Genomic DNA, 14,710 nt, shown 5'->3' with positions numbered 1-14,710 from the left:
CAGCCTCAACTTCCTTCAACATTCCCAGCTGTTGACACCCAATTTTGGCCGACCTATAATTATTTTTGAATCACTATCTTAATAGATAGGCATTTTTTTTAAAAATTATTTTTTCTTGAATTATATATATATATGTATAAAGTTAATTATTTTTAGTTTTTACCAAAATAATAATAATAATAATAGTAATAAAAAATCATATATTTAGATTTTATAGCTTATAATATTTTTATTTGTTAATATTATTAACATCATTTTTTTATCGTTTATGAAAATAACAAGCTTTGTACATTCAAATATTTTTTCCACATTTATTTAGTATATATTATACGTGTGTGTGTATTTTCTTTGTATAAATATTACTGAAATAAGTATATTTTATCAATTTACTTATTCATATTTATTTGTGCATATTGCATACCTACTTTAATACGACTTATATGAATATGCATATAAAGTATTTTTTTTATTAATTAAGTTTATTGTGAATTTTAGTTAATAGGTATGTCATATCTATTCTAGTATGCATACGATGCATCATATATATATATATATATATACATGAGTATTTTCTTTATATAAAAAATATATTACTTACTAAGTCTATTTTGTTATTTACTCATTCATATTAATATATACGTATTACATCTATTTTAAAAGATCTTATGTGCATATGTATATAAAAAGGGGCTATTATTTAAGTTTATTATATATTTTTACTTGTTTATGTTAACATATCTATTTTAGTATGTATTATATACATATGACATTTTATATGTATATACGCAAATATTTATATTGTATGTACATGCATATTTACTTTACATATATAATATTATAATTTTATAAATTTATGATTTTACTTATTCAACATGTATTTGACAATTAATTAGATGACATTTTATTTTTACAATTACTTATAATTATTTCCTAATCAAATTTTAATGTAGTCTACTTTTATATTCAATTTTAATCTCAACCGTACATTACATTTTTGATCCATGGCCATAACTAATTCTATCATTTTTTATTATTATTACCCAAATCCTAAACCTAAAGGAATTTTTTCCTTTTCCTTTTATTTTTTTTGGGTTCATCTTCTCTAAAAGAGAAGAGAAGACACACCCGCCGCCATGATCTCTTCCGCTCCACTCTTTCTTCTTTTCCTCACGCTGCAACCAGCAGCCCCTCCTAGCATCATCCGCCGACGTAGCAGCCACGGCGAGATGCTGTCCAGCAGCCAACCGCTCGAACCTGCTGTCCAGCGCTACTCCTTCAGCTGCGACAACGCGCGCAACGGCTCCTCAACAACAAAACTCGTCGCCGGAAAGAACCACCGGTGAAGAGCAAAACGCAGCAGCTAAGCGCTGCTCTTCTTCTCCACACCGCTGCAACAACGAACAACGAACATCAGCAGCCATGGCGCACAGCATCTCCTTCAGCTGCAGCAACCAACGAACTGCAGTTGGAACCTCCGATCGCCAGCAACCCGCAACGACAAAGGTGGACAGCAGCTCCTCAGCGGTGACCTCACGCACAGACGCCGACGAGATGAACAGCAGCAGCGACTCCATCGATGACTCCTATCTTCTCTCTTCTCTCCATCGACGAAGGCGAGAACCACCAACTTCGAAAACCACCATGGACAGATCTTAGTTTGCTAGAAGCTTTGAGATTTGGTTTGTTAAAGACGGATCTTAACAGATCCGTCCAGGTTCGTTTCTTTAAAGTTTGATTGCCATCTATCTCATTTTTTTTGTTTTGAACATATTTTTTATTTTGCCTATGGTTATGATTCAAAGAGTCTAATATGAAAAATCTTAAAATTGCAAAATCTATGATATGTTTGTATCCCATTAAATTCAAATCATTTAATTATTAATTTGTATGTGATGTGAGTTTGGTGGTTAAATCGTTTGTTCTTCAATTTCATACTCACTGATATGTGATCAATTTGTCAATTAACCATGCCTATTTATCTCGGATTTTAGAGTTGAGTTGTATGTTTATGTCTCTAAGAATGTAAATTATCATATATGTTTCTTCAATAAGTGGAAAATCATATCTAGGCTTGATTGTGTTAAAAAAAATGTACTGAATTGCATAACTTTACGAGTTTCAAATTATTGTGGCTTTAAATGTTTAAATTTAAGAATTTGTAGCGAGTTGTGTGGAGCTATTTATTTATTTCTTTCCCATTGTTAATATTGAATTGGTCCTCTGCTTAGATTGTAGATTGATATTTCCTTTTGCCTTGATTTATTTTGAAACAACCAGTTTGAAACATTAACATTTTCAGCAGTATGAATATGATTTGTTGTTAGAATTGATAATTCTTGCCTTAAGTTGATGGATGTGGATTTGATAATTGTAGCCATAATTTATTTCCCGTTGAAATTAATTTATTCTCTATAATTAGTTTCTTCTACAATTAATGAGAGTAGGTCCCTCTTGGCATGATATTTGAGATTTCTTTTTGACAAATGGAGTTGTTCTTTCTGACTTTTTCATTTGGTTGTTTGAATTTTGATAGATTTCATTGTTGAAATCTTAATTGATTTGTTTGTTGAAAATTTTATTTGACTTTATTGAAATTTTGTACCCTTTTGAAATATTTGCTCTTTTGTTTGAATTATTTGAAAAAAGTTTTGACTAAGAATAGTGAAGCTACTATTGTTGATTTTCTTGTTTATAGAACATCTTCCATCATTATAAAAAGGAGACTCACATCTTCATTAAAAAAAAAAAAAAGACGACAGAACAGAGAGAGAGAAAAGAGAAAAACAGAGAAGAAAAAAATAATTTTCTACTTTCCATTTTTTACATCTAATATTCATGAGAACACAAAAGGTTTTTAACAAAAATACTTAGTGCTTTTTAAGTTCTTTCTTTTGCCTCTTTGCTACTTCAACTTGTTTGGATCTCGGATATTGCTACCGCTTTTCATTGACATAAAACTCATATTAACCGGTTAGTACTCTCTTCTCCTATTTTATTTACTGTCTTTACTTTAGATTCTTACATATTATATCTTGTCAAAATAAATACATGAAGTATCCAGGTTAGTTCCCATTTTCCTCAATATATTAGTTTATTATTTTGAAATATGTTCTTGCTTTGTTTGTTTGCTTTGTTGTAGTAAGATTGTGTAATCATGACATATCGCTACATATTTGTATATTGCTTGTATTTTCCTTATGCTTTAGCAGGATTTGAACTTTAAAGTTCAAGACATGAAGAGTTCACCTGGATCGGAGATCCGAAATTTTATTACTCTACTTTGAATTTTTTATTTGTAATTTATGTTACTTTATTTATTTGCTTCTCTATGCGGTTTTGTAATAATTTTATAAGTAACTCTCTATATAAATAATGAAATTGGGGAAAATATATGGGGAGGGGATATACTTGCTACTTGCTTTATTTATTTATTTTTTAGTTTATCATAAATTTATGTGTTTGAATGCATGTGATCTAGTTATACTACTCATTTCCACATGCTTAGGTCCATTTATTCACGATATAAAATTTTATATTTTTTACAAGATGTTTACTTTATATATTAAAAAATAACAATAAAAATGATCTAAGAATAGTTCGTTAAATATCGTTTATCATCATACATGTTTAAAAAATATTTGTTTATTTTATATGTGTTATCTTTGTTTATGAAAAATCTCATTTTAATAATTACTTTGATGATATTTCCACATTATAACCTGTACTTTAAGACTAAAACCATGAATATAGTTTCAAATAATAGCTTTATCATATTAATTATCTAGACATTATATATGTAGGATCTACTAAATCATTTTGAATGTAGTAATAATCATATTTAGATTTAAATGCCATTTCGTGTAGACATTATGTTCATTGGATTTACAATTTTTAATTACATCATGTTTAAATATTTTAATTAAAATTTTAATATGCTAGTCATTTGGAAATCATGTGCATGAGATTTTATGTTGAATATCATATAGCAAATCACGTCTATAGGACTTAATGAATATTTTAGTATTTTTATAGGAATTAAGTTATGCTTATAAGATGTCAAATATTTTCATTATATTGATTCACATAGAAATCATGTCTAATATAGTGTGTTGTCAATCCATAAATCATACCTATAGTTTTTTTTTAATAAAATTTAGAAATCATGCCATTAATATCATGTTTAGATCTAATTTAAAGCAATAGTTTGTTAATAAGATCTTTGATTTTATGTTTGTTAGGACATTGAAAGACTAAATCTTAGTTTACTATCCTTGTTATGTATTTAAAACGTGTCATCTAGTTTAATGTCTTGAACTTCCTTTAAATATACATATGAAAGTAATAATATGCCCAAAATCTTGCCTCGTTTGAGTTAAATTACCAATCCTCATACTATTTGAATAATTATTAATTAATCAATTTTATATTAGAACATTCTCTTTATTTAAAATCATATTATTCCATATTTATAAACTTTATCTAAGATTTTCAGCAAAGTAGTAAAAAATGTGTTCTAAATATTAGGAAGAACTTACACAAGTTATTGTAGTTATCATGCTTATAGTTTCTGCGCCTTTAATAAATATTTCATCATATTTCTATATTTTAGAAATCATGTTCATAGGTTTAAATAATAATTTCAGCATATCTTTTGATTATAAATATTTTAAGAACATTGTTTATGTAGAAATCATACCCATAGATAAAAATTGATTTTGCCGTTTAAAATCATATCCCCTGTAATGTGACGTTATTATGTATAAAAATCATGTCTATAAGATTCTAACAAATATTTATTATATTATTCCGTTTTGAGGTCATGTCTACATTTTAATAAATTTTCATTTCATTTAGAAACCATATCTATAGTATTTTAATAAATCTTCAGCATGTTATTAACTAACTCATATTAATAGGATTTATAAATACTATTAGTTAATAACTAAAATTATCAAGCATGCCTTCTTTATTACAATCGCCTTTGTAATTAACATTGCCTTCATATATTTAAAATAATGAAATTTATTGTCTATCTTATTCAAGTTTTTATATTTTACAATATCTACGTCAGATTATATGCACACACATGATCATGATAACCTTCACAACTTATCTGTGTTTTCAAGCATGTTAATTAATTAATTTAGAGGCTTACTTGAGATTTTATGTGCTAACTGCTTGTCCTATCTATTTTGTTTGACGATGGGTCTAATTAGAACGCCTATATTTTCTTTGGTCTAAAACCTACCTTAATAGTATATCCAATGCCTCTTGGATATTAAGTTGGGTCGATAGACACGCTTTAGGACGTTAGTTATTATTTCTTTTAGATCGCTTTAGGATTATAATAAATAAACTTAAGAGGGGTAGGGGTAATTAGGCCCTTCGGAAATGATGGAAGTTGACCCGAGCAGAAAAATGACAAAAACTTTATATATTTTGTCTTCCAATTAATGAGCCGGCGCTGATCCGAAGAAAATAAGAATGTAGATAATTTTATTTCCTGTCGACTTTTAAATATTTTGTTTGTATATATATTTGGGGTAGTTTACTATTTTAAAACTCAATGATTTTTCACATCCTTAATCTTATTAGAGATTTCACCCAAATTAGATTTACAACATATTATATATTCATATATCTACACTTGTCTATTATCTTATTCATTTTTTTTTCTTTCTATTGTGGCTACAAATAAAATAACCATTTGCTAATACTAGACATTTATTTTACCATAAATTAAGTAAGTTAATTATTTAAATGATTTTAAAATATACATTTGTATTTTTATATATTTTAAGTATATTATTTATTATTTATTTACACAATAAATATATTATTATTAAATTTGGGTCATTCATATATAAGATGTATATATATGACATACCTTATATTTTTACTATATTTTTTTAATTTAATAAAACCTTTCTTCTTAATATTTCTAAAACAAAACAAAAATGAATAAATATCCCTAATCATTTTTCTAAAACTAAATTTAAGGATTATCTTTGGATAGGCTCTGAGGGATGCCTAATACCTTCCCCTCGAGTAACTAAAACCCTTACTTAGAATCTCACAGGTTTCGCAAATCAAAACAGAGTTTACATTTACAATGGTTTTCCTAATATTTTCCTTAAAATTAGGTGGCGACTCTAAACAAACAATTTCAAAATCAGAGGCATAGCCACTTTTATGTTGCGAACTATTTTGACCCGCTCAAAAATAGGGTGCGACAGCTTGGCAACTCTGCTGGGGAAACCCCATGCACTTAGCATTTTAGGTTTTAACCTTAGTAAAATTTAGTTTTAGAATTATGGGATATTCATTTTATTACTTGCATTTATTTGCTTTAATTTATTTATTGTGATTTGTTATATTACTTGTTATTTGAAAGGACGCAAGCTAAATCCAAACTTGCGCTCCTTATTTGCTTGAAAAACACTACATGTTATTGCATTTCTTACACTGTCACTTGCATTTTCTATCGAGTCTTTGGCCGTACACAATACACACACTGGTTCACGCGGGGAGTGTCTCACACTCCCCCAAACCTTCTTTTGGATTCTTTAGTTTCAGAGTTTGCACAATAAGATTAGTGTGCCTTCTCGCAAAAATTCAGTTCACTCTTGAATATCTAGGAAAAAATCTTACTCTAGAAAATAGGCCATGATGCATACACCTTAGGCGAGGCGATCCAATGCACCGTCTTCGCAATTAGGAAATCCACCCTTTGTCAAAGGTTATACACCTAACGACATATTTGTTTTGTGAAAGTTGTTATGAATGATCCAAAGAAAAAGAACACATGACGGATTTGGAATAAACATACTTATCATACCCTTACCTTTCTTTCAGATGAATATCAACCAAAACCTCCCAAACATTCAGATGGTTGTTTCGGCCCCCCATACAATACAAAATTGGTGGCAAAACATTCGTAGGGCGCATGGTGTTGAGATCAGAAGGCATTTAGGTGCTTTGTTGTCGCTCATGGGAATTCGAGCCAACAAGATCTTCATTATATTGCTGATGGAGTTTTGGGACCCAAGCACTGTGACCTTTAAGTTCTTGGATTTTGAAATCACTCCAACACTAGAGGAATTTAGTATTTTTCTTGAATTACCAATAAGAGGAAGAACACCAATATGTCCATCAACCATAAGTACAGAAGGTTTCCTTGGGTTGTTGGGGCTGCGTGTCTTGCCATCACTAAGGCGTGCAGAAAATGGGAAGGTAAAGTTGGACTATCTTTTCCAAAGATTTGGTCGTCTCGAGAGCTTCGATAAGCACCGAGATGAATTTGCATGCACTCGTAGACAATGGATGCATATGAGACCAAGGGTATTTGTGATGGCCTTTTTGGGGGCTATGGTCTTCCCAATGAGGTTTCATTCGATAAATATCAACATTCTGCCAATTGTAATGGAACTTTTTGCGGTACCGCATGACTATTCCTTGGTGCATATAATTCTCGCTGAAGTATTTCGATCATTGTCAGCATGCACAAGGGGGAATAACTTCTTTGGGGGCTGTAATTTATTATTACAGATCTGGGCAATAGAGCACTTCTATCGCCGAGAACCACAAAGGGACTACACAATAGACGCCCGCAATTTGATCCAAAGCCACAATGATCGTCTTAGGTATTGGGACGCACCTATGGGAGAGGAAGAATGGCGTCCGTTTTTGACCAACCTCACAGGAGATTCCATCCACTGGAAGTATTTTTGGACGAGAGGATCGGTTTTTGTCAGGACGCAATACCTCTATTTCATTAATCTGGTCGGGCTAGGAGGTATTCAGCCATATGCTCCTCTCCGAGTGTTACGACAATTCGGAGTTGTCCAAGACATACCATTATGGGCAAATATGGCACTACACGAGGATGATCTCACTTCGGTCCCAGTAGGGCGTATAAGGAATTTGCAATTAGAATGGGATCACATGATTACGATAGAGGCAGGAAATGAAAAATGGTGCACGCCAGAATATTATGTGTGGCGTACCACTGTGAGACATTTGGCTCGGCCAAGTACGAAGGGGATTGTGGGTGTTGCGGACAACCAATGGATTAATTGGGTTAAGCAGGGAGTACTCCCTCACATTGAATTCACAACACCAATGTACAATCAAATAATTCCAGGATCGGTAGATCATTTGATACCAATGATCGAAGAAGATCCAGAGGAAGACCCTGAAGAGGATCCAAGTGAAGATCCTGAGGAGCCGGAAGAGGAAGATCCGGAAGAAGATCCAGAAGAGGACCCAGAGGAAGAAGCTCACTCTGAGTATGGTTCGATAGGGTTCGATGAAGAGGTAGGATCGAACCAGATTGACGAACTGTCGGAGTACTATCCAGGGCCCTATTATGATTATGATGATGATGACGATGCTCCAACATGGCCTTAGAGTTTCATTCTTATCATGTGCTTTCTCATCCTTTTGTTCGCCTTATGGCCTCCATGTAATTTCATTTTTTAGATTTCTGCCCATGTACTTCATTACAAAGATCCAAGGCATCTTTGATTAATAAAATTATGTTATTCCAAATCCGAAATGTGTTTAATGGATCATTTATCATCAAATTGATTGCAATATATGTCATCCTCTAGCAAAAAGAGGCTATGTATAGGACACATTTGAATGTCGTTAACTTGGCGTGTATGTGTATTATATACTTGTTGTACTTTTAAATCTTTCCCAAACTAACATACTTTCCTTTTTCTTTCTTTTATTTTGTTTTGTTAATCCCTAAAAGAACGTTGATTTGTGTCGACTTGCGAACTGGCTGACTCACGATACAACCTTCGATCAAGGGGAAGGATGACAGGTGGAGAAGAATTTAATGCTGCTGCAAACATAATGATACTAGTAGAAAATCCTGAAAGTTCTCAAAATATAGCCGACATCCAAAATGACGAGAAGATGGCTCACATGGCGCAAGAGCTTGAGATTTTGAGAGAGGAACTACGTCAAGTGCGAGACTTGGCCAAGCTTTCGGCTACTACCTTCCCAAGTTTCAAGATGCCCAGCTACCTCCCTAGAGCTGACCTGCCTCCTACAGATTCTCCAAACATGCCTAAACGTGCTCCCGTTCATGGTCAAGCACCATTAGCTCATCCGTCTGCAATCAGGACTGCTCCTGACCTTCCCACTCAAGACCCCGTCACACCTACCTACCCAGTGACAAACCAGATATTTGGAGCACACACCGTCGCTCCTTATGATTCACAGATCCCACCTGTATATGCTGTTGAGGCCCCTACTTTCACGACACCGGTTAGGGTCAAGGTCTCGCATGAGGTGGACCAATATGCAGAGATGGAGAAGGATGCCCGATTGAAAGAAGATGAGTCAATAGACGCTCAACTTCGAGGTCTAAGAAAGGCGTTGAAAAACCTACAAGTCTCTAGGGGAACAGAGAGCCTAGATTATGATGACTTATGTATCCACCCAGATATTGACATGCCGGTAGGATACAAGCCCCCAAAGTTTGACATATTTGATGGAAAGAGCGATCCTCACGCATATCTGAGGGCATACTGTGACAAGTTAGTCGGTGTAGGGAGAAATGAAAAACTAAGAATGAAGTTGTTCATTCGAAGTCTATCTGGAGAAGCGTTGACCTGGTATACACGCCAGGATCCTCGCAAATGGTATAACTGGCAGGAAATGGCTGAGGATTTCATGAATCGTTTCAGATTTAATACTGAAATCACTGCGGACAGGTTCTCATTAGCCAACATACAAAAGAAACCATCGGAGGACTTCCAGGAGTATGCACGACGTTGGAGAACCGAGGCTGCAAGGGTTCAACCACCGCTCGATGAGAGTGAGCTCTCAAAATACTTTATTCGAGCACAAGAAGGTATCTACTTTGACAAGATGATGTCAATGATGGGCCAAAAGTTTGCAGAATTGGTCAAGATGGGAGATTTTATAGAGGAAGGCATCAAATCAGGTAAAATTCAGTCCATGGCTGCATTGCAAGCTGCAAGTAAGGCCATACAATCAGGATCCATTGGTGGCATCAAGAAGAAAAGGGAGGATGTTTCAGTCGTCAATTACCAACATGGAGGACAATCCCACCAATACCCAAATAATCCCCAAATTGTTGCACATACTCCATACACCTCGTATCCAGTGTATAATACCCGACCACACTATAATCCACCTCGAGCACCAACATACCAAAGTCCAACAAGACCACATGTCCCACTCCAAGCACCAATCCACCAAAACAGACCAGCATATGTGCCAAGACCACGTCCAAATCTCGAAGCCAGAAATACTCGCACCTATACACCCATTGCTGAACCTTATGCTCAATTGTTTGAAAGGTTAAGGATAGCAGGAGTACTACAGCCAGTTGAGGGAAAACTCCCCGACCCAATCCCTTACAATTTTGATGGAAACAAGCGATGCGCTTACCACTCGGGAATCCAAGGGCATGACACAGAAGATTGTTATGGCTTGAAAAACCAGGTTGAGACGTTGATCAGAAGAGGAATAATAAAATGCACTCCAACACCTCCGAATGTGAACAACAACCCTTTGCCAAATCATGAGAATCGAGAAGTCAACATGATTTCTCTAGAAGAAGTGTACAACTTGGGAAAAACCATCACGCCTGTCTGGAACGCCGAAGAAGCTGCCACTGCATCTCCAGTGCAACCTATTATCACTGTTCAGCTAAAGGAACCTCTTACTGTCCAAACATATCTCCCGAGAGTTGTAGTAACCACTACAGTTGCTAGAAAGGCTGAGTTTGACACCAAAGAAGTCCCATGGGATTATAAAACAAAAGCCAAGGGCCAGATGATTGACACCGCTGTGGCTCAGGGGATGACTAGATCAGGAAGGTGCTATACTCCCGAGAATCTGGATCAAGGAGTTATTGGGAAGGAGCCGAATCCCAAGAAGAATGTTACGGATGCTGAAGTCACAGAATTTTGGAGAAAGATGCAGCCGAAAGACTATTCAGTCGAAGAGCAACTGAAGAAGACCTCGGCTCATATATCCATAATGTCTTTGCTAATGAGTTCTGAGGCTCATAGGAATGCTTTGATGAAGGTGTTAAATGGGGTTTGCATTCCAAAAGAGACCGCAAGTGAAACCTTAGCTGCAACAATTGGACAAGTGTTGGAATCTAACAAAATCTCTTTCCATGATAATGAGCTACCAACGGAAGGGACTGGACACAATAAAGCACTTCATATCGCGGTCAAATGTCGTGATAAGATTGTGACCCGAGTTCTGATTGATGGCGGTTCTGGATGTAACATCTGCCCTTTCACAACTATGAGAGTTTTAGGCTTGAATATGGGAGATATAGAGGAAAGTCGTGTAAAGGTGAGAGCTTTTGATGGAGCACAGAGAAGCGTCATTGGAGAAATCCATCTCACATTGCAAGTGGGACCAGCAGAATTCCCTATTTTATTTCAAGTGATGGATGTGTCATCGAACTACAACCTGCTGCTGGGAAGACCATGGGTCCATATGGCAAAAGCAGTCCCTTCAACTCTTCATCAATGTGTAAAGTTTGAGTGGGGTCACACAGAAGTTACTGTTCATGGGGAGCTCAATCACCCCATTTATTCTGTCAATTCTGTTCCAGTAACTGAGGAATTAGATGGAGCCACTTTTCACACTTTAGAAATCATGCAAGCTGTGAGGATTGACGAGAAGTTAGAGTCGGTTGGTGTGAAATTGTCAGGGGCAGCGAAGATGGTCGCAGCAGAGATGTTGAAATATGGGTATCAGCCTAAGACAGGACTTGGACCCAGGGCCAATGGCATAGTTGAACCCATCCAGTTGAAGCATCAGAAAGGTACCACTGGACTCGGATATGGATCTACATCGGGACGAGTCCACAACAGGGGATCCATCAAGACAACGTTCGTACCAGAGCAAGTTCCGATTCTAGATCACGCATCTGACGATGATATAGTGGAAGGAATAGGAAATTTGTTCGTGGCCATGATTGGAGAAGAGGAAGAGATAGATCTCCGCAAATTAAGCATCCGTGATTCCAAGCCTGGAGAAAGCTTGCAGAATTGGACCGTCAGTCCTTCCCTGTTTCGACAAAAGTCCTGGTAGTGTGGAACGTAGTTTTGTATTTTTAAATTTGAATGATCAAAGCTGAGGCTTGTATCATGCTTGATCTTTGTTTTTGGTTGCTTTTTCTAAAAAAGCTAGAACGCTTTTAAATAAAAGTCTTTAATTTCTTTAAAAAATTATCTCATTATTTCTACCTACTTATTTATTTTTACTCGCCTTTTATACGTTTCAGCATTCATATTAAAAATCCTAGTTCAACGGTTATGACATGTAATGAATCCATCGAGCAAAGTGAAAAGAATGAACACGATCAAGAAGAATATGATGAAAGCATGATGCCTGAAAATCTACCACAGGAGATCGAGAAGTTTGAAAGTCAGGAGAAACCTAATATGGATGAAACAGAGGTTGTCAATTTAGGAGATGAGGAAACTGTGAAGGAAACCCGAATTAGCATACATTTGGAGGCCGAAAGAAAGAAGGAGTTAATAGAATTGCTTAGGCAACATGTCGACATATTTGCTTGGTCTTATGACGATATGCCAGGGTTATGCACCGATATCGTTTCACATAGACTACCAATTGATCCCACATGCCTACCCGTTAAACAAAAGACAAGAAAGTTCAAGCCAGACTTGAGTCTAAGGATCAAAGAAGAGGTAACCAAGCAGATTGATGCGAACATTGTAAGGGTCACAAATTACCCCACTTGGTTGGCAAATATAGTACCAGTGCCAAAAAAGGATGGAAAGATCAGAATATGTGTGGACTATCGAGATCTCAACAAAGCTAGTCCTAAGGATAATTTCCCTCTCCCAAATATCCATATACTCATTGACAATTGTGCAAAACATGAATTGCAATCATTTGTCGATTGTTTCGCGGGATATCACCAGATATTGATGAATGAAGACGATGCAGAAAAGACAGCATTTATCACTCCATGGGGGGTGTATTGCTATAGAGTAATGCCATTTGGCCTAAAAAATGCTGGTGCAACCTATATGAGGGCCATGACCACCCTCTTTCATGATATGATCCACAAGGAGATTGAAGTATATGTGGACGATATCATTATCAAATCCAAAAGGAGTTTGGACCACCTATATGATTTGCGAAAATTCTTTGAGAGGTTGCGAAAGTATAATCTAAAATTAAATCCAGCAAAGTGTGCATTTGGAGTACCTGCAGGAAAACTGTTAGGATTCATTATTAGCAGGAGAGGCATAGAGTTGGACCCCTCTAAGATCAAAGCAATTCAAGAATTACCTCCCCCGAAGACCAGGAAGGACGTGATGAGTTTCTTGGGAAGGCTTAACTACATCAGTCGGTTCATAGCACAATCCACAGTAATTTGTGAACCTATTTTCAAATTACTTAAGAAGGATGCTGCCACAAAATGGACGGAGGAATGTCAAAGGGCTTTCGACAAAATCAAAGAATATTTGTCCAACCCGCCAGTATTAGTCCCACCTGAGCCTGGGAGGCCGTTGCTACTATACTTATCTGTCATGGATAATGCATTTGGATGCGTATTGGGACAACATGATCAGACAGGTAGAAGAGAGCAAGCCATTTATTACTTGAGCAAGAAGTTCACACCGTATGAGGCAAGATATACCTCGTTGGAACGAACATGTTGTGCTTTGACTTGGATCGCGCAGAAATTTAGGCATTACCTGTCTTCATACACCACGTACTTAATCTCAAGATTGGATCCACTCAAGTACATCTTTCAAAAACCAATGCCTACAGGTAAATTGGCAAAATGGCAAATTTTGTTGAGCGAGTTCGACATTGTGTACGTGACACAAAAGGCCATCAAAGGACAAGCCTTGGCTGACCACCTCGCAGAAAATCCAGTGTATCAAGATTATGAGCCTCTAAAAACTTACTTCCCTGATGAAGAAGTATTATTTGTAGGAGAAGACGTATCAGAACGATACGATGGTTGGAGGATGTTTTTTGATGGAGCATCAAATTCCAAAGGGGTTGGAATAGGAGCGGTTTTAATTTCAGAAAAGGGTCAATATTACCCAATTTCAGCCAAGATTAGGTTTGATTGCACCAATAACATGGCAGAGTATGAAGCTTGTATTCTTGGACTTAGAATGGCCATAGACATGAACGTCAAAGAGCTTTTGGTCATAGGTGATTCTGATTTATTGGTTCATCAGGTGCAAGGAGAATGGGCTGCTAAGAATGTGAAGATCCTTCCTTATTTGCATTGCATAAAGGAGTTGAGTAGGAGATTCACAAAGATTGACTTCAAACATGTCCCTCGAGCTCAAAATGAATTTGCCGATGCTTTGGCAACAATATCCTCAATGATTCAACATCCGGACAAGAATTACATCGACCCTATTGAAGTAAAGTTATATGATCGACATGCATATTGTTTTCATGTTGATGAGGAATTGGATGGAAGACCATGGTACTATGACATCAAGAGATTGATAGAAGCACGAGAATATCCCGAAAATGCCACCAGCAAGCAAAAAGGGACTCTGAGAAGGATGGCCAATCATTTCTTTCTTAATGGAGAAATTTTGTATAGGAGGACTCCAGATTTAGGATTGCTAAGATGTGTTGACGCCAAGGAAGCGACGAGACTTTTAGAAGAAATACATGCAGGAACATGTGGACCTCA

The 14,710-nt window shown here is 35.9% G+C and overlaps 1 protein-coding gene across 1 annotated transcript; it reads left to right on the top strand.

Moving 5' to 3' along the window:
- Positions 1–8,823: 8,823 nt before the first annotated feature.
- On the top strand, positions 8,824–12,099 carry LOC129884131 (uncharacterized). Its single transcript, XM_055958481.1, has one exon. It carries the CDS (start codon positions 8,824–8,826, stop codon positions 12,097–12,099), a length of 3,276 nt encoding a protein of 1,091 aa, XP_055814456.1.
- The last annotated feature ends 2,611 nt before the right edge of the window (positions 12,100–14,710 follow it).

This window comes from Solanum dulcamara, chromosome 4 (assembly GCF_947179165.1).
Source record: "Solanum dulcamara chromosome 4, daSolDulc1.2, whole genome shotgun sequence".
NCBI classification, from domain to species: Eukaryota; Viridiplantae; Streptophyta; class Magnoliopsida; order Solanales; family Solanaceae; genus Solanum; species Solanum dulcamara.
Note: the sequence above shows the minus strand (reverse complement) of the source record. Positions and strands in the feature narration are given on the sequence as shown.

Coding starts and splice junctions, on each gene's coding strand:
- LOC129884131 (XM_055958481.1), top strand. CDS start 8,824: ATGACAGGTGGAGAAGAATTTAATGCTGCTGCAAACATAATGATACTA.